At 41.0% G+C, this 21,303-nt stretch overlaps 2 protein-coding genes across 2 annotated transcripts; both read left to right on the plus strand.

The window, feature by feature from the left end:
- Positions 1 to 3,420: 3,420 nt before the first annotated feature.
- Positions 3,421 to 9,625, plus strand: LOC147637683 (uncharacterized). The gene is made up of 4 exons (XM_086799007.1): positions 3,421 to 3,520; positions 3,616 to 3,951; positions 4,059 to 4,437; positions 9,546 to 9,625. Exons 1-4 carry the CDS (start codon positions 3,443 to 3,445, stop codon positions 9,623 to 9,625), a joined length of 873 nt encoding a protein of 290 aa, XP_086655133.1. The 5' UTR covers positions 3,421 to 3,442.
- Positions 9,626 to 11,563: 1,938 nt separating this feature from the next.
- On the plus strand, positions 11,564 to 13,670 carry LOC147637684 (UDP-glycosyltransferase 85A2-like). The gene is made up of 2 exons (XM_086799513.1): positions 11,564 to 12,047; positions 12,393 to 13,670. Exons 1-2 carry the CDS (start codon positions 11,564 to 11,566, stop codon positions 13,334 to 13,336), a joined length of 1,428 nt encoding a protein of 475 aa, XP_086655639.1. The 3' UTR covers positions 13,337 to 13,670.
- Positions 13,671 to 21,303: the final 7,633 nt, after the last annotated feature.

The following is a 21,303-nucleotide window of genomic DNA, read 5'->3' on the forward strand; positions in this document are numbered from 1 at the left end:
AGAGCCTATGTGTTCAAGCAACCGCAATGGTAACCAATCAGCAATCTTACCTACTGGCTTGATAACATTTGAGCCAAAAATTCAAGAATCAATTCCAACATCGCGGAGATTTATGAGCGTATCAAAGACAAACTCACAATGCTCTTTTGGATGTGAAGCATAAGTGCAGAAGCTATGTGGCAAACATAAGAACCTATTTTCTCAAAAAGGAGAGTAGCCACAAGAACCTATTGCTCGCAAGGTGGTAACAAAATTTTTTAAAAAAAAACACAAGGACTTCACACATATAGCCTACCAAACACCTCCCAAGGATATTCAATAGCCATTATATTGTGTTAAGCTTATAGCTTACTATTCGTTTTGGCTATGTTAATGTAGTAGCTACTCCATGAGTACATATCCATACTCATGCTGCATAGGAGAACATTTGCACCAAAGCCTCACCATCAAAAACTTCTAGGTACATCTCTAGATGGGGGAGCCATGGTGGGTAAAAGCCTGGTCAATGCATGGTACAACCCATTACCTGGAATTTTCCTTCAAATTACAAACCTCTCTAAACCATCTTCACAAATCAATGATCTCCAATCCTTAATTAAGATATCTATATTAGCCTCGTAAGTCAACGTAATTCTTTCAACCTCGTGAGGATGTTAACCCATTCCTAGGGTTAACAAGAGCTACCGCCATTATCTTACACCAAGGAGTCAAGGTAGATAGACCAAAGAGTCATACATTCAAGATATGAAGCAATGGTGTCCAAAGCTATAGCTTGGATGGGCAATCGTAATGGTGTGACACGGAACGTAGTATTTATGGCAATTCCCGCTTCAAGAGCATGTGGTAGCATGTAGGATGAAGTCCCAAGTGATGTACTTCATGGATATATTATGAGAGTAGTCATTGTAATAGCATTAGGCCTCTTATGAGCCTAAAGTGTCAGACCCCGGTCATAGTTTAAGTGAGTGTGAACACTTATGGCCATAGTTTAAGTGAGTGTGAACACTTATGGCCATGTATATAAGTGAATTTCTCTCATAATACAATATACTCTCCCATTGTGAAATTGAGTCTTGCTCTTTCTAATCCTCTTAATAATATCTCTCCCTAATGAATGCTAGTGAGTGTGTGTGAGTGAAGGGAGGTGAGAGAAGGAACGAGTACTCGTAGTGCAACGTGTGGTGTGACAATTGCTCGCGGGAGGCACAGATGAATTATTTCTCAAGGAGTTGTAGAGCTTGGAGACCTCAAGGGTTATGAACTCGGCCATTGGAAAGATCCTCACGACAGTTGCGGTTCACCACATAATCTCTTGTTGGATGTGTTTCAAGGGAGGTTAGGGGGGTAAGCCGTAACACAAAAGAAATCGTAATGGCAACGCTAGTGCAAGAAGGTGGTTCCTCACATTTCATTGGGGAACAAGAGTTAGGGAGGTTAGGGGGATGAGCCGTGACAATGCTCACGGGAGGCACAGAGGAATTATTTCTCAAGGAGTTGTAGAGCTTGGAGACCTCAAGGGTTATGAGCTCGGCCATTGGAAAGATCCTCACGACAATTGCGGTTCACCACGTAATCTCTTGTTGGGATGTGTTTCAAGGGAGGTTAGGGAGGTGAGCCATAACACAAAAGAAATCATAATGGCAACGCTAGTGCAAGAAGGTGGTTCCTCACATTTCATTGGGGAACAAGAGTTCATCAACATTATAGAGGAGATGGGACCACTGTTGGAAGGTAGACGGCAAGCTAATTTTATTGGGCAGTTATGTTTTTGTAAAAGAGTTATTAAAATCTAGATAAGTAAAGTGTGAAATTCGAACAATTTAATTTTTAGATTTCGGAGGTTAATCTCTGCAGAGCCCAGCATGAGCCTTCAAAGAAGAGATTTAGCTTGGATGCACTCATGAAGCTGAAACAAGAGTGCACTAGGTTCCTAGGAGAATGGTCCTTAGGTGGATAAGTTCTTTGTTTTCAAGATTTCCACCATTAAAGCCACTTCAAGGTTGGATTTGGTAAATCGAAGTGACAGAACGGCTCTGGCGACCTACGACATACGTGGATATAGTTTAATCACACCCGACAAACATCAGATTGGGTAACCATGGCTTGTCATGTGTATGATCCAAGGTAGCATATTATGAATGTAGAGTATAAAAGTAGTCAGAGCTGGTCAAGTGTGTTACATCATAAATGATTAGAGTTTTCACATAGCATGCAGGATCTTCTAACAATTTACGACATATAAAATGAAAGAGGAGGATATGGAGGCCCAACGTCTATATTCTGAGAATGCATTAATGAGGTGAAGGAAAACCATGGTTGCAAAAGCGCAAATTTCTTTGGTTTCATGGGCAGAAAAGGCTCAGGCTAACTGGAATGTAGTTTGACATGTGTTCAATAGTGGGAAAAATAATGACGTCCTGACACATAGGGAGAAGTCTTGCATATTCCATTGAGAAGAACATGGTTTCCCACATAGCAAAGTATGTTTGTGCTACATCTGAAGGAGACACACCACTAAGAAAAAAGGCGTTGAGCAACTATATGGGTTGAAGTCCCACGATTGGCACAAGATGCTTCAAGTAAGTGTTTTCCAAGTCTTGTACGTACGTTGAAATTAAATTTTGTAATGCCATAAACCATAAATGTGCTCTTATGTGCGCAGTTCATACTACCTACTAGCATCGACCATTGTGCGAATAAGAGTTTGAAAAAATGTATTTATAAGATGGGCGAGCTTGTGAGGTATGTAAAACCCATGCTCAGATCACCCTTCATTATACCTTGCAAAATGAACGTGCATGAGGTATAACGTACTATTTATTTATTTTTCAGATATGTTAGTTCCAAAGCAATTGATCCAGCCACGTTGGATGATGCGCATGTTATGGCAGTGGAGGTGGTTTGTTTGGTAGAGGAGACTTTTCCGCGAACCATTCTCACAAGTCAACTACATCTCATTGTGCATTTAGTGGACGAAATTGCTTTATGTGGTACTGTGCATGCACGTTGGATGTTCTTCCTAGAGCGCTTCATGAAGACCTTAAAAGACTTTGTGAGGCAAAGTGCAAGGCCTGAAGGAAGCATGGCCGAGGGTTGGTTGATACAAGAGTCTCTTGTATATATTTCAGAATTTCTTGGTCAGGTGGACAGCTCTTTGCCACGACTATGGAGCAATGAAGAGGACTTGAGGATGACCTCTATTGTGCCTCAAGGAAAAGGACAGAGTAAAGTAATTGACAGAACATTGATTGATGATCTCAATTTCACTTGTATCCTTAATAGTGATGTGATGAGCAGATGGGTTACAAGATATGAGGATGCAAAGACAAAAAGGCAAGCAGAAAGAGCTCTCTTTCGGAGGCAACATGGCTCTCGAAAGGCGTACCCTAAGCATCTAGCAACACTTCCGAATGATATCCATGTTGATTGGTTGCATGAGGAAATGGAGAGAGCAGAGAGCGACGAGGGGCTGCATATCACCGCGGAAGAATGGGAGTATGCACGAGGATGCATGTCAAAGGTACATAGAACTAATGTTTTGCATTAGTTGTAAGTGATTTGCTTTTAATATTTATTCACATTGCTTACACAAATATTGCTTCTATTTTGGTCCAGTGCACTATGTTCAATGCTATATGGTGTGAAGGCAAGCATTTTCGAACACAAAGAATTGATGAAAAGAGAAATACACAAGATTGCGGTGTCATTAGTAGCTTTGAGGGAGCTAATGGAAAAATGGATGATTATTGTGGCATAATCCAAGACATATTTAGGCTTGACTTTCGTCGCTTCTTTGTGTATGTTTTGGATGTCAAATGGCAAATGAACGTGGTGGAAAAAGGGCCTGATGCAACGATAAAACGCCATGCAAGTGGATATGTAACTATTGACTCTACAAAGTTCTGGCAAACAAAGAAAGATAGGCTCGTATTGCCACAACAATGTGAGCAGGTATGCATTTTTTTACTAATGTGTTTCATGTACATATATATCTAAGCTCGCGTACCCCTTGACTTTTGATATGCTAATTAATTACTGTACTGTGTGTATTTGAGTAGGTTATATATCTACCAATGGTGCATGACATCAAATGGTGGTACGTCATCCCTATTGCACCACGTTCCAAAGTGATGTATAATACATTCACTGATATGGAGCATATGGAGGATGTAACAAGCCGCAATGAAGATGACGTCGAACAATATGCCATTGAAGATGTTGTGATCGATGATCAAGAAATAAGAGATGATCGTGATAATGAGGATGAGCATGCCATTTCTCATGATCATGAGAATGACCCTACCATTGAAGATGATGGTGATGTTGATGAGGATGATCAGGACATCGATACCATTATCAATGGAGTACAGAATATCGATAGTGGAATAAATTTAATCGTAGCCTTACCAATTGATCAAATGGATATTGATGTTGATCGTTTGACAAGGATGGATCTTATTGAAGATGAGATCAAACCCTGACCAATCCGTCACTGTATGTTCTAAATTGATGACATTTCTATCATCTCATATGCATGATTTATTTTTGAATATATTTCATTGTTGTAAATGCATGTAGTGGGATTGTGTAATGATGTATACTGTAATGTACTATGAGATGGTTTAAGGAAAATAGTTTTTAATTTTGTTAAGGAATTTTTTTTCCAGTTTTTCTCTGCCATGCGTGTATTAATCCATGTATAGTAGCGTGTATTTATCCGTGTATAATAGCGAGTATCATCCCGTAAATATTATCGTGTATTTATGCGTGTATTACTGCGTGTATATAAACGCATGCAAATATACACGCGAACTTAAATGCAAAAATACACGCGCCCGATTTTATTCAAATACAAGCGCGACCATACACGCGTTCGTAATTTATCGCGTGTATGAAACGCGTGTATGGCAGCATTGTCTTGTAGTGCAAATGCCCCAAGAATAAACCTAGCAGAAAGAAAGCATGAAAGTTGGCAGGGGAATTATATAGAAGCAAGATTTCTCTTTACGATGCATGTACTACCGATATAGCAAACACAATTTTGAAAATCACTTAGGCAGTCTCTTACTTTCAAGGCAATCGCATAGGGAGAGAACCAAGATTTTGGAGAAACTAAAAGAATAGTTGTATACAATTCCAACCTAAGTGGTCTGAACAGTTAATCAGGCAACTAAAGGAACACCCATGTGTAAGGCGCCTACCCCTCATCGGTGACAAAGAAAGTGCACGTCATAAGAGACCAGCCACGCTGTGGTCATTGATATTGAAGATGGGAACACACATCAACCAGAGAATAATGCACATGTACAAGACCACAAGTATGCTAGAGGCCACAGAAGATCATTTTTAAGGAGCATGATATAAGCAGTACTCCAAAAAGAAAAACGGAAGTCATAGAGTTCAGTGTCATCATTGAGTGCAAGGTGAATGAAGTAATGTGGGAAATCCAAAGGGCGTGCATTGGCAGCAAGGTCACATGTAGCAGAATGCCTCGTGGGGATAAGAGGTGTGGGCAACATCTGCACAGGGTATGCCTGCACCATATTTTGAAGGCTATCACTCGCAAGCACCCTAATGGTCTCATTAGACAATAGATATGGTTTTCCCTTACCACATGTAGCGGAATGCCTCGTGGGGATAAGAGGTGTGGGCAACATACAGCTAGATGTGCAAAGGGTATGCCTGCACCATATTTTGAAGGCTATCACTCGTCGCAAGCACCCTAATGGTCTCATTAGACAATAGATATGGTTTTCCCTTACCACATGCTTCATTGCTATATTGTGGACACCAACATAGACCCAAAGCCCAATCCACCACACCCAAGATACGACCCGTTTCTATAGGAACTAACCTCACAACCGAGGAGGTATATTCATTGTGGGAAGGTGGAGAGCAAGAATGCTGAAGGTGTAACGCCCACCCCACCTAGTAGCAATGGGGCTACGAGGTTCTTTACAACTGTAACTTCCAAAGAACCACCATATGGGTCTAGTACTAACACAGAGGCAAGTGGCTGAGGCATGTGAAATGGCATAAGAGTCAAGTACCGCATGTTGATATCAGAGGAAGCCGGCAAAAAAAATAAAGGCTGCTTAGAAAATGAAAGCTTCAGTGTGGTAGAGAAGTGCAGAGATTGGAGCACAACTATGAAGTTTTTAAGATTAAATCGCATGGGGTTGATGCACACGTGGGAAAATAGGATGTGCATGTGAAAGATAAACCATATTATACGTGTCCAGATTTTGCAGATAGAGAATCCAAGAAGAAGACGTATCTTGCATGTAAGAAGAAGCCATATCTTGCATGTAAGCACTTGTACTTAATTTATTTGCATGTGCTAGGATTGAGCCACAATGAGAATACGTTTATCACAACCAGCCTATCCTATCAGACTTGGAGCTTTACAATGCCTTGTCTCGTAGGATAACCTATCCTAATTTAGAGAATTAAATGCATGGAATACCACTTGTCCTATAGTATTTTGGGACTTTGGTAACCTCAGCGGAAGCAAACTCATTTTAGAGGGTTTGATTGTGCAATATCTTTCTCCCTACCCTCCCTACCTCTTCCACCTCTCGCTATGGGTTGTCCATTTTCAAGCAGGTATGGTATTGTAGAACATGCTCATCTATTGATGAAGGTAATTCACGTTACTCACATTAAACGGTTAGAAATCTTACGAAAATGAGAGGGGAACGACGAGCTAGAGAGAGAAGAGATAGGCAAGGTGTTCCACAAAGCTCACAACCCCTTATCTAAAATTGCATGTATTAAAAAAATACATACTCTCTTTCCCAAAAAAAGGACAAAAGGATGCCTTTATTAATGTGCTGTAGAAATTCAAGGAAAGATGTCTTTATTATTTACATTAAAAAGATAAAATGTGTTTTTATTTTGTTTGTTGTTTGCAATAGTAGAGTACACCTCTCCCGCTACTATAAATAAATACAGAGATAACCTCCATAGAACTTTGTTAATCACCATTGCCACCAAGCCTTGTTAGTAGAACTTTGAAGCAGTAAACTCGATGTAGAGGATGTGATATTGTCACGTTTTTCTCTTTTTCCCTCCCCTTTGCTCTCTCTTGCACTCTCCCTCTCAAATACTTATGTTGTGAATCTCTCTCCAACTCTCTTTGACATTCTCTGTCTTGATGGAGGGGGGATGGAATCATTTTGGAATCCACTTACTTGCGTCCCAGACAGCACTCGCTAGAAAATGCTCGCCAAGAAAAATACCAAAAAGCGCTCGCTAGAAAATGCCCACCAAAAAAATCCCAAAAAGCACTCGCTAGAAAATGCTCACCAGAAAAAAATCTCCCCGTAACTTCTATCAGTAGTAGAGTTTCGCTTTAGACCCGAATGCCTTATAGTGAATGAGAATGTAAAACATGTTCCTCTTGCATGCATACTACTATTGCAAGGGGATGATTATGGATCAAAGAATATTAAGAATAGGTATCTCTTTGCATACCTATCTCTCTTAGTCGCACATGTGGTTTTTCAAATGGTTCAACTTGGCTTCTTGATGGTTGGTCATAGACATGAGGATATTAATGCAATTTTTAGTAGATTCTCAAAGAAATTACAAGTTACAAAAGGATTCTTTACTTTGCTGCACTTATTTCAAGAGTTTAATATGTGTGAATCAATAAAACTGACATTGGTCATTCTTGATTGAGGATTTTGTCAAAGGGTTGTTATGTGTGATGTAAAAGATAAGCTAGTGGGGGGAAATTCAAAGCCCTTACAATTTTGGTTTTTCAAAGTAAACCAATTCTTCCTTAAGGGCAACCAAAATCCTTGGACATATGAAAATTCAATGTCAAGGATAAATATATGGTGGTGCCTACATTAAAGAAGCTCATAAAGTATTGGAGCTTTTGGTTTGGCAATGAAATAGATCACCACCATTGAAATGGTGGCTTCTACATTAAAGTATTGGAGCTCTTGGTTTGGTAATGAAATAGATCACCACCATCAAATATAAGAGCTTCATAAACCTAGTCATCACATCGATTATTAGGAGAGAGTCATTGATAACTTGGAAACATATACTTAGCTCATCAATGAGGAATGAAGTGACGAGTTTTGGTCAAAAAATCTTATGGAAAGAAAACAAATCCAATGATTTTCATGATTTAATATGAATAGAGTTGAAATTTTTGGCTCAAGAGACATTGAAGATCATTATTATGAACTAGCATGTAATAAGCTCGAACAAGAATATAGCCCAAACATTGAAGATCATTATTGTGGACCAATGTGCAATAAGCCCAAATAGGAATATAGGATATCTTTATTGTCCAATGGTGCATAAAGGTGATTTTATTTTTGTGAGATGACCTAGTGGTGCTGATATCTACCAAATGGTTGCATTGTCCAATGTGGACATGAAGTCTCAATCCAATTGTTATAAACAAGTCAAGGTGCAATATCGGGTCCTGGTTTTGAGAGGAGAATGTAGTGATGCAACAAGGTATAAAGGCTATTGGGACAAGTATTCTGGTGTAATCAAAGTGATCTGCCTTGATGGGACTATATAGATTCAATTGAATAGAGCTAGACACCTTCAAAGACACCAAGAAATAAGAAAAAGATTAAGTTTCCAATGGTAGCATGCGAGAAGACACAAATTAACCTCAAAATAGGACAGCCTCACAATGATGCATGTACATATTTCTAGTCTTTTTTTGTACTTAGGGAGATTAAATTTAGAATGTCTTCAATCTTACACTAGTCATGATTACTATCTTAATCTCGTACTAATCATGATGGCCCTAAAATTTATGGTCTATTCTCAAAACTCATGAATGGTTTCTTATCTTGTTTGCATCACCTTTATGGCTTGAAATGCTAATTACTAAATGATTAAGTTCATTAATGCTTTTAGATTAACATTGAGATACTCTCAAAATCGAGGGAAAATTATGGACATATCTTCATGGTACATTTGTACTACCACAACAATGTGAGTAGGTAACCCTTATGATAATTGTATAAAGTTAGAATATACTAAGTAGGGAGTAATTAAATTATTTTTCATATAGCTAGTTAAAAAAACGTAATTGATTATGATATTGCTTATTACTTGTAATAGGTAATCTACCAACGTGTTTCAAACTTAGAATGGTGGTACATAATACAAGCTGCACCAAGAAGAAAACAAATATTTGAATTTAAAGATGTTGAGGAATAGATTATTCCTCTCTAGAACAAATAGAAGCAAGAGACACCATTATTCTCACCAATGATTTGGAAGTAAACGAGAAGGATTCTCATCAATATGGAGCTGTTAGACATGTCAATGGCATCCAAACTAATTGATAGAAGATCACAAAGTCTTATCATCATCTACCTCTAGAACAAATAGAAGCAAGAGACACCACTATTCCCACCAATCGTTTGGAACTAAATCAAAGTGATACTCATCAATATATATGCAACTATTAGCAAGCCGATATCAATCCAAACCAATTGATAGTTCTAAATGATGGTCTTGTCGTCATCTAATGAATCTAATAACATATGTTTTCATCTTAGAAGATCTAGGAGAAATGGAAATAGCATTAGAAATTAATCTCTTTAGAGCCACAGATCTTGTTAAAGATGAACATTTGTAAATATGTCTTTATATTTATAATAATTATGTAAATTTTTTAAAAGCTATGCACTTTTATAAGTTTTTTTCCCCATTTTTGATGCACATACCCATAACCATATCAACATATTTTCCAACAAAATTGTTGCCAAAATTATCGTTGCATGAACTGACGATGGGGGACTTTCATAGAAAAATTAAACCATCTTTCAAAAATCATTCGGTATAAATGGATACTATTTATACTATTTTTTTGGTTTTTTAATAGGTTTTAAATTATTAATTTATTATTTCTTAAGTCTTAATTTTAAGAGATAAGTGAAACAAGATCACCAAGAAGACAAAGGAGGCTTTAATTCTCAAACCAAGCCATTTAGAGGTTTGAATGAGTTGGATAACTTCTTATCTTTAAAGTAAGTTATGTCACATGAATAACATAGGGATTTAAGCGGAAGAATAAAGAGGCTTGAACCCTTGTAGTCATGATGTACTTTAGTTTAAAATAAAAATATTAACGCTTATACAAATTTCATGTATCTACCCACTTTCCTTAACTCCATTAGATTGTTTTATTTATACCTCAATCTCTATATCTTAAAATCTTAGTGATTACTAAGATTTTAAGAATTCTATAGATTGTTACATATTCATCTTTATCGCAGAGTATAAAATGCATGATTTTAATTGGTCATGAATGCATGGGAGAAAGAGTATTTGCGTTTGATTCATTTTTACATCCATTACAAAAATGCTGTCAAGAATTAAAAACTTTCTAAAAATAATATTATACCATTCATAACATTGCACATTTTTTGCTTTTCTAACAAAGATAGTATGTTTTTGGGGCATTTTAAAGGGAGCCTTTTCTAAACACATGTTTTTGGGGCATTTTAAAGAGAATCTCTAAATAAAAGCGTTCCTAATTACCCATTCAATGCACAATAGTGTTGGGTTGTCTACATAGTGAATGTCGTGAGAGTAAAGCTCAAGTGTGACTTATCTCCCATGAGTGTACACCTATTGATTCTACTCTTTCTAATATCATAATTTTATAATGATAATTGATGCTAAAGGACACCCACTTGTATCTATCTCTATCGAGAGAGAGAGAGAGAGAGAGAGAGAGAGAGAGAGAGAGAGAGAGTCTTGTTTTCTTTATGAAATGAATTCTACCTTGGGTACAGTTTTTTGAAAGCAATACAAAGTAAATATTTCATGTCTTCATGTGAGACACACACTCTCTCTCTCTCTCTCATATTGACACACTCACACCAATGCTCAACGTTTTTCTTTTTCATCTAGTCTAAAAGAGGACAAGGTTGAAGTATGCCCAGATTTCATTAATAAAAATCTTGCTACTAGTTGGTTTTATAACTAAATATGTAAAAATTTTGCCTTTTTTTAAAGACGAAATTTAATTCTTGCTAGAAATTTTCAATTTCAGCAGGTGAAAAATACACTAAAGGTTAGTAAAGGTTGGCTTTCTGTGAGCACTCACACTCATGACTGCTTACTTGTATGACTGGAGTCTTTTTCCCATCAGTTTTTTTAAGTGTCACGCACATGGGCATAGGCGTCATCCATGACCCAAGCGATGATGTGGAAAGGAAAAATTAGCCTTCTAGAACCTTATTCAAGAGAAGTGGCTGACCTCAAAGATGCCTTCTTGATTAAGCTCCAAATGAAAGAAACAGTGCTTCTAGATAAGATGTGGAAATTAAAGAAAAAATGTTTACCCATAGAAGATTAGGCTCCAAATGAAAGAAACACCTTTGCCAAGGCTTCTAGATAAGATGTGGAAATTAAAGAAAAATTGTTTACCCTGATCGTCGTTGGCGCTTTGTTGATTGCTGTGCACTGCACCACATATCAAGAACTTCGAAGGCAACATATTATTACTGTCTCCGCAGTGCCCCTCCTCTCTTTAGACACGAATTAACACAGCATTTTGTTGTTTGTGATGGGCTCCCAGTCGTCTCCCCTGCTTCATGCTGTCCTTGTGTCCGGGCCGGGCCTTGGCCACGTCAACGGCTGCTTGTTGCTGGCCAAGTCCCTCATCTCTGCCGGCTTCTCTGTAACCCTCGTCTGCTTTGCTAGAAGCTACTCCACCCACGCCAATAGGGGCCGCATCCAACCTCCTCACCCGTCCGTCCGGCTGGAGATTGTCCCGGACGGACTCTCTCCCGAGGCTGCAAACTACGGCGACCTCTTCGTCACGACTTCGGTCATGCAAGAAGGCCTGGAGCAGCTCATTCAGAGGCTCGTCGACGAGCGTAAACCGGCCACTTGTATCATCTCCGACAGCATCATGGCTTGGACACAGGATGTGGCTGACAAATTCGGCGTCCCAAGGGTTGATTACTGGACAGCCACTGCCACTTCCTACCTCTGCATCTTAGCTCTTCCGGAGCTGATTTCCAGAGGCTATGCATGCTGCAATAAGGGTACTGTTGTCTAACGCCAACCACCCCATTCTTGTCTTTAACCAGTTGAATGGATTGATTATTCTCATTAGTGCTGCTCACCTTCAAATCCCAAACGATGTAAATTTACAAACAAAATTGACCAGAGCAAATAATCCCCAGCTACCATCATATCACAAACACCTCCAAACAACCAGAGTTTGGAAATACCTCCAATTACCACTTTCTCGTGACCCTAGTGAAGAGAACAGAAATTCGAATATTCTAGTGATATTCATCGCAATATAGAGCTGTAAATAATATGCTTTTTGATGTTGTTGTTTATGGATTAAATATATGCGCTGCTAACCTTAGTTTGAACCTTAGGTGATCCTTCGAGCTGGAAGAAAAAGACAGGGGTCTTGCTGGACTGCGTACCTGGGCTCCCACGGTTCCCTTTAGACGAGCTGCCCATGGAGCTCCGATGTGCCGAAGTGGAGGCGGACGAGGACGAGGACGCGAACCCAGGGCTGCAACAGTTTTTGACGGCAGCAGCACGTGCCAAGGATGCGCGATGTGTGCTGATACACTCGGTATACGACTTGGAGAGGGAAGCGTTCCAAGGCTTGAAGGAGGTGGTGGGGATGGAGGCGTACGCAATAGGCCCCCTCATCCACCACCACGTGGACAGCACGCAGCACCACAACAATGATCAGATCAGCTTGACGTGGCTGGACGGGCAGGCCAAGTCATCGGTTATCTACGTGTCATTTGGCAGCAACGTGATGCTTTCTGCAGAGGAGATCTGTGAATTGGCGCATGGCTTGGAAGCGAGCGAACAGCCCTTCTTATGGGTCATCCGCTCTGATGCTACTACTATCGTGAAAGGAGAGCTGAGTGACGTGTTGCCCCATGGCTTCCAATCCCGTACCGCCAAGCGAGGACTAATCGTCCCCTGGGCCCCCCAGATTGCCGTGCTTGCCCACCCCGCCGTGGGCGGCTTCCTTTCCCACTGTGGCTGGAACTCCACCCTTGAGAGCCTTTGGATGGGCGTGCCCATATTGGCGTGCCCATGCGCGGCCGAGCAACCAACCAACTCAAGGCTCATCACTCAGAATTGGGGCGTGGGCATTGAGCTCGAAAGGACCGAGGAGGGCGCCTTTTCTAGACAGCATGTGGAGGCCGGCGTTCGTGTTCTCATGGATGGGACACTCGGACAAAATGCCCGGGCAAAAGCTAAACACTTTAGTGAGGTGGTGAGAAAGGCTCCGATTGAAGGAGGCCATTCACACTCCAACTTACTCAAGTTCGCTTCCGACATTAAGGGATGAATGATGATGTATTCATCAATAAGTATGGTTAAACACATTGAATCCACAAGTGATATTACACACACTATCAATGTTATGCTTGTGACCATTTCTAAACTATTGCCAAACTACACCCCAGTAGATGGTTGAGAGTTTGATTGTAATGCTTCTTTTTGGGATTCCTTTTCCCTAATACCTACCCTTTCTCAATGACAGAGTCTGAGTTAGTACCTTAGGATTTAGAGAAGAAGTTCACCTAATTCTTACCCTTTTTTTTCATGTCTTATCATTTACTCATCAAATGTATTCACATGTACACATAATAAGTATAAGCATATTTTTGTGTTGGGTTAAAGGTTCAACTACTTTACGTTCTACATCGAGCTAGGGCGTAATCTCATTTTTCTTCAAGAATTTTATTTTTTATAAGTATGAAAAAATAAATTCTTTTTTAAGAGAAAATAACCTTTTTTTTCATGTCTTATCATTTACTCATCAAATGTATTCACATGTACACATAATAAGTATAAGTATATTTTTGTGTTGGGTTAAAGGTTCAACTACTTTACGTTCTACATCGAGCTAGGGCGTAATCTCATTTTTCTTCAAGAATTTTATTTTTTATAAGTATGAAAAAATAAATTCTTTTTTAAGAGAAAATAACATTTTTTTTCCAACTCTTGGGCCCAAAATTACAATCATGTTTTTATTTCTTTATCACTTTTACGTTTAAAAAAATAGTCAACCAAGAAAAAATTCAATTTATGAAAGAAGCTAGAGTCAGAAATAAAAAGCCTTTAGTGTACTATTATGAAATTAGAGTGTGAAGACTCAACAAAATGAAAACTTCAAACAAAATAAGTAGTGTATTATTATGATATTAGACTGTGTAGACTTCAAACAAAATGAAACCTTCAAATAAAGGTCTAATAAGATGAATCAATAAGATACCATACTTGCTTAGTGTGGGATTTTTTTAAAGATGGGATGATCAGTTTTAGTGTGTGGCATGTTGCTTTGTAACTAACCATTGCTGAACTCTTACAATTTTTTCGTTGAGATTGGAGAAGAAAGTTGATGCCATGGTTCACTTCTTTATGCACAATTCATGGATCCCAAGCTCACTAAGCCTCAAGAGTATGGTCACAGATCTTGTGCTCGTAAATGGCACCCGTAAATCACATCTCTATGGTATTTAATCAACATTTAATCAACATTGATTAGTGCAAGAGGAGAAACAAGTGTAATTTCTGAATCCCCAGGCCTGAGCTGTGTGCGAACTGCGCCGCGGCCAAGGCTGAATCCTAGAAAGAAACCCTAGAAAACTTATCCCAAAAAAAAAGAGAAAAAATTAATTTTGAAAAATAAATTAATTAATTAAAAAAATTTGAAAAGAAAAACCCCCAATTGACCCTGACCCCGGTCTCGGCCTCGGTCTCGATCTTTTGATTTATATATATAGGAGAGTGAGCCTCCATAGCTTTCTTTCAAGTGAGAGCTTATGGGAAGTTGAGCCTTTTATGTAGCCCACTCCCCAAGAAGTGAAGTGAGCATGTGGGATAAAGCCTTCACCCTTTCCTCCACAAGCAAATAGGCCTTCACCCTTTCCCCCACAAGGAAACAGATTGTTTTGAGGACCACAGGAGCTCTGGATAGGCAAACACGGTGCTGTAAAGCACGCTAGGACCCCTTAAACGATACGCTCGTTTCGAGCTATCACACGCCCTAGTTCAGGTTCGCCCATAAGTAAGGGGATTAGAAACGAGTTAAAAACAATACAAAAACAAGTAAAAACGGGATGCGAAACACCCAAGAGACCACTTGGGTGGGCTTCAAGGTAGTCACCAACGCCCATAGGGTACCCACGTCACATGCATCTACGCTCTGGTCGGGTACTAGAGCCTGAGGCACTAAAAAGCGTTTCAGTTTACGCAGGCTCACACCATCCCTCCACATTGGCATCTTGGCCTTCAGTTGGAACCCAAGGAAGTGCGACCCAAGATCCACGAATAGCGGATAGTGACACGTCCTCTGACTCAGAAGCCATGGAAGGGCACCCTACCAAGAACCCTGAGGAGATAAGCCAAAACATGCCAGTTTAGGCCCCACAACCCGGATCTAGCATGTTTAGTCATCTAATAGAGACCTTTAGTAGAGCTACACGCTCTGAACATGCGACAAGCGAAGTAAATGAAGAAGGAGGGGTAGTAGATTCGCCATTCACATCTTATGTAGACCCTACCCTCCCAAAGAGTGTCCATGTGGATATTCTACCCACTTCGTTTAATTAGGGCCTACCAAGAACCCTAAGGAGATAAGCCAAAACATGCCAGTTTAGGCCCCACAACCCGGATCTAGCATGTTTAGTCGTCTAATAGAGACCTTTAGTAGAGCTACACGCTCTGAACATGCGACAAGCGAAGTAAATGAAGAAGAAGGGGTAGTAGATTCGCCATTCACATCTTATGTAGACCCTACCCTCCCAAAGAGTGTTCATGTGGATATTCTACCCACTTCGTTTAATTAGGGCCCTACTGAGCTACCACCTTCCGATGCTCTTCCTAAAGTAGAGGTCCCTAGAAGCCAATCCATAAGAAGTGACATTGCGTCCACTTCAAGAGAACCGTTTGGCACACCAAGTCTGGATGGGATATTTCTCAATGAAAATTAGGAATATGATCTACACACAGAGACTCTAACTGACTTATACATGGGTTACACATACCATGTAGGTTGGTTAGAAGTCATACGATCTACATCTAGCGCCACTAATCTAGAGGAGCAACAACAAATGATATGTGAGGTTATTCATAGAATTATCCAATTCAAGAGGCAAAATAGGGGAGTGAACCTAGTTTCCACTGGCCCTATGAGGTTTTTGGATACGGGCAAGGCCAAACAACCAACCCTATCACAATTGGAGACTCCCTCGGTGAGTCCCATAGACCCTTCATATGTTGTTTTGCCTGGAGTCTCAATGCAGGTTGAGCCCACGAGCAGTAACTTTAGCTTTCCAACCTTGGCTCAACTTTCCATTAAGGAATCTACAATGCCTACCCCAATGATGAGCATAACGGAAAGTGCACCTGTTACCGCTGTAGTTAGTACGATGTCGCTACCTAGTGGAACAATACATACAACAGTGCGTGCCAGTGCCTATCGACCATATGTACCTATCGCTACTCATGCTCATGTAGCTCCTACGCCTCTTAGTATGCCAATGGCGTATGCTCCACGACCGCCTTATCACAACCCTTATCCAAGAGGAGCTAGGCCTAGTCACATATCATATCCTACGTCATTTGCCAACATACCCAGACCAACGCCAACTCCTATTAGCCAGGCTATCCCAGAAGTGCCTCCACCAGCTATGCCTACTCACCTAGGTGATCTCGCAGCATTTGCTCAGACGATCGGACGATCTATTGCGGAAAACATGCGGGGCATGCCTGAGAGGGAACCTAGAAGCAAGGCGGTACAAGTGGCTAAGCTCACTCAGAACTTCAGTGGTAACGAGGATGTGAGAAAGCACATTGAAGTCTTTGAACACGTGTGTGATTCCTTGGAAGAGCATAATGAGCTGCATAAGTGTAAAGCCTTAGGCTTAACCTTGAGTGGGAAGGCCGGAGATTGGTATCGAACCTTAAGAGTTGAAGAGCGCACTCACTACCCCACTCTCAAGAGATTGTTCTTGAAAGAATACATACGTGAGGGTGTGCTTTAGGGAGTAGCATCTCAACTCCAAAAAGCTGAACGCGAGGAAGGGGAGTCAGTGAGAGACTTTATAAGTCGATTGAAGCATCTAAATTCTCGCTGCACTCCCGATGAGCGCTTCAATAACAACCAACTGCTCGATAGATTCATCCAAGGAATGCGCCACAAGGACATATACAATGGCCTAGTCATTAGAGGTCTTACAACGTGGGAAGCAGTCATCACTGCCAATGCAATCCAGTTAGAAGACAACTTGATGATTGCAGGTAAAAAGGTGTCTTTGGAGACAAAATCCGTTAGTTTGCAAGTATCTGGGCACGAGCCAATGACGCTAAAACCTATTGCCAAGGAGCCTAAGATATCCGAAATGTCTGTGACCAACCTTACTAAGGGGTAATCGAGCTCCTCAAAATAGCCATATGTACCCAAGAAGAGAGCAACAATGGTGTTCGGTTTGCTTAGGACCACATAGCACGAGTGAATGTCCCACATTCAGAGTCAAATTCAATGGGAATTGCAATGCATATGGTAAGTATAGCCATCAATCTAAAGATTGCCTAGTACTTAAGCGAATGTTGGCAAATCAGCCTGGTCAAACACACCTCAAGTACCCACGCTAATGCCTGCACAACCTGTCGAGCAACCGTTCACAGCACATAGTTCCAAGGAATCCGAATGTAGTCCAGTCTGTGCCGTTACCACCGCCAGTGCTAGGACCACAACCTCCACATCCAAGGATTACCCCTATAAACCAGATAGGTTGTGAGTCACATAGTGCGTGTGGGGATTATGAAGAGGAGATATACCCCACTGTTTCATATGGGATTGATACGTTTGAAATGATTCCCCAGTACTACATGGAGGATCATTTCGGGCAAGTCAAGCCTGTATATCAAGCGGCTGCTCTCACCACAAGAGGGCAAAACCTTAATACCTTGGCGAGGAGACCACCTCTTCAATGCTACGAGTGTGGTGGACCGCATCGTGTAGCGGAGTGCCCTAATAGGCTACAGAAGATTGCTACTCAGATGCAACCAAATCAAGGGAGCACATCGGGAATGCCGGTACTTACATGTAATCGTTGTGGCATAGATCATTTGATTGCTCAATGTCCACATAATCCTAATGCACCCAAGATTACGCCATTGAATTTGGTTAAGGTCACCAACCAGGCACAAGGAACCACACCCGTTGTACCCGCGAATGTAGTTACACGGTCAATGCTTCAAAATCAAAACTACATTCTCGAGGAGAGGGATACTGTATCAATCGCTTGAGCAAAGAAAAAGAAAACGTGGCGGAAGAGATCGCTTAATGCCACGAGCTCCAAGCCTAGTTCAAAGACTAACATAGGGACAGGAGATGACCCCGTGTATATGAATGATCCCGAAGATGATTCCGATTCAATAGAAACCATGGGGACCAAAGCCACTACCTTAAGGGAGGACCCCACTCGGGAGCTCAATGAAGGAGAATCAAGTGAATACATAAATAAAGGGACACAGAAGGAAACTTCCTCGGCCCCACAACCAAGTCAGTTAATGCCCTCTCGGCTGCCCAAACTGACTGAGACTCCCCAAGACAAGCCACGTGAGCCAAAAACCCTCAAGAAACCCAGTTGAGGAGATTGAATAAGTGCAACACTTAAGGGGTTTGGTGGAAGAAACACAAAGAGAACTGGAGCCAAACCCTAGAAAAATCCAAATTCCAGACACAGTGTTTCCTACACACAAGTTCAGCCTCACAGGAGCCATAAACCGTTAGCTATACCGAGTATCATTCGGGAAGAAAGTGAGGATAGGACATCAGGAAGTGGGCAAACACCCTTTTTGCTTGAAAGAATGTTTAGTGAGGGAATGCTTGACCCCATCGAAGAGGAAGTGATTCCATCTTCACCGGTCCCTAGTCAAGGGGCGATGTCTCGAAAAGTACCGTTGAATGTGTCCAAGCTAATGGATTTCATGTCCTCTGAAATCAGAACCACGATCATATCCAAATTATACGGAGATCCTGAGCTATTCTTAGCTCTTCGGGCTTTTCTCAATGGAGAACTAAAGGCGGGGCTACCATAATTTGCAAATATGGATAGACCCGACACGCTTCAAGATGAAGGGAAACATTGGGATCTACAACCCAACTTAGATGAAGATTCGGTCGTTGTTGAAATACCTGTTAACAAGTTGGGACAGTACTTTGAAGGTGACGAATCTAATGCAGACCGAGGGATTAACTCTAAAGGGAATCCTTGATGGTGGTGCTGGAGTGAGTATTGTGACTAAAAATTGTTGGGAATCTATGGGAAGACCTCACCTTGAAGTCACAAACATAGTGGTTAAGATGGCAAACGAAACTATTGCTAAATCTATTGGAATGTTAAGGGACCTTAAGATCAAGGTTCTGGGATACAAGGTAAGACATACCTTCATTGTAATGGATTTCTCCAAGCATCCTATGTCATATCAAATGATCTTAGGACGTCCTTTCATGAGGGAAGCACAAATGGTGCATGACTGGTCGAAAAACCATGTCTACCTACAATTCCAAGACTCTGTCATTCGAGTTGATCTTGAGAATGGTCGTGCACATCCCTTAGGAAGCAAGGTTATCATCGATAATCGATCGGATACCACTATTCGCTCCGTCCCATTAAGGTATTGCTATACATGCAAAAAAGAGACTGATGATGGGAAAGATTCTCCTTATATGGATGTCCTACCGGGTATGACTGAGTCAGATAACATGGATTGGGTACACCTAGCGACAAACATAGACACATGGGGAAATAGAGGCACAAGTTGGGTAACACCTGCTGAGGGGCAAGATATGCCACCGTTAGTGCCAATAAACATGATAGGTGTTATGCACTTGACTCCTGATGGTGAGACAGTAGCAAACTCCACTGACACTGAAAGTAGCGAAGACTCTAACCAATCTAACTCTGAGTCGTCTGAATCTCAAGAAGAAACTGACTCTGAGCCCGATGGGGGGAATGAATCAAATATTCACCCAAATGTGGAAGCAAGGTGCTCAAGGCCTAGGACAGTGACCTATAGTTCATCCGAAAGTGAGGGGGACACAAGTGAAGATCGACCAAGTGAGTTCGAATCTGACAAAAACAAAAATCAAAAACTTGGTAAGAAGAAAACAAGACATAAGCGACAACGCTATCGAGCTAATGTACGAACTGCAATAAACAAAGAGAGATCCACTCTGCAGAATGGCTTAGTTATGTAGGAGCTATTGACTCTCATCGGAAGTTAGCGGACAATACCTCCATACCGTCTATAGTGTATTCCGCAACCTCATGACGTCGCCCAATTAGAAATCGAAGAGAAGCCAAAACTAAGTCGTACTGCAAGAAGGCGGCAAAACCAAGAGTTAGCTCAGCAACAAAAGGAGGCGGAATTGAAAAAAGAAAAAAGCCTGGCACAACAAGAACCAGTAGACTTACACCCCGCACCCGAGCATTTCAAATCATTTACCCACAGCAGGGGAACGTAAAGTGGTCTACACAAAAGCCCAACGAACGCCTACCAATGGGAGTAGCGGTGTCTACGATGGCCCTGCGGTAGTTAAGGAGATAGACTTAGCAGATCCGGGTGAGGAGTCTAAACCAGTTTTTATTGCTCAAGACCTCACCAAGGTGGAAGAAGCTACACTTACGAAGCTTCTTATAGAATTCAAGGACATATTTGCTTGGACATATCATGATATGAAGGGTGTTCCACCCTCGGTGGTGCAACACACGATTCTAATGATTAGCACTGCTAAACCAGTCCAACAACATCCCTACCCAATAAATCCTACGTACGCAAAGATTGTACAAGAGGAAATTGAAAAGCTTGTAAAATGTGGATTCATATACCCAATTGAGCACTCAGAATGGGTTTCTCCGATAGTCATCGTACCAAAGAAGAATGGGAAACTCAGAGTGTGCGTTGATCTCAAAAAGGTTAATGCAGCCACCAGAAGGAATCATTACCCCTTTTGCCATATTCTGAACATGTGCTTGAAAGAGTGGCAAGCAAGCCTGGCATATAGCTTTTTAGATGGGTACTCGGGTTACAATCAGATCACAATTGCAGTCGAGGACCAAGCTAAAACAGCATTTATCACGGAGTTTGGAGTGTTTGCCTTTCGCGTCATGGCTTTTGGCTTGACCAATGCACCTGCAACATTCCAACGATTGATAAACACGGCCTTTAAGGAATATCTAAGGGACTTCTGTGAAGCTTTCTTAGATGATCTTTGTGTTCATTCCTCTTGGGACGAGC

The sequence above is a fragment of the Cibotium barometz genome, chromosome 6 (genome assembly GCF_041138505.1).
Source record: "Cibotium barometz isolate CiBa-2024 chromosome 6, ASM4113850v1, whole genome shotgun sequence".
NCBI classification, from domain to species: Eukaryota; Viridiplantae; Streptophyta; class Polypodiopsida; order Cyatheales; family Cibotiaceae; genus Cibotium; species Cibotium barometz.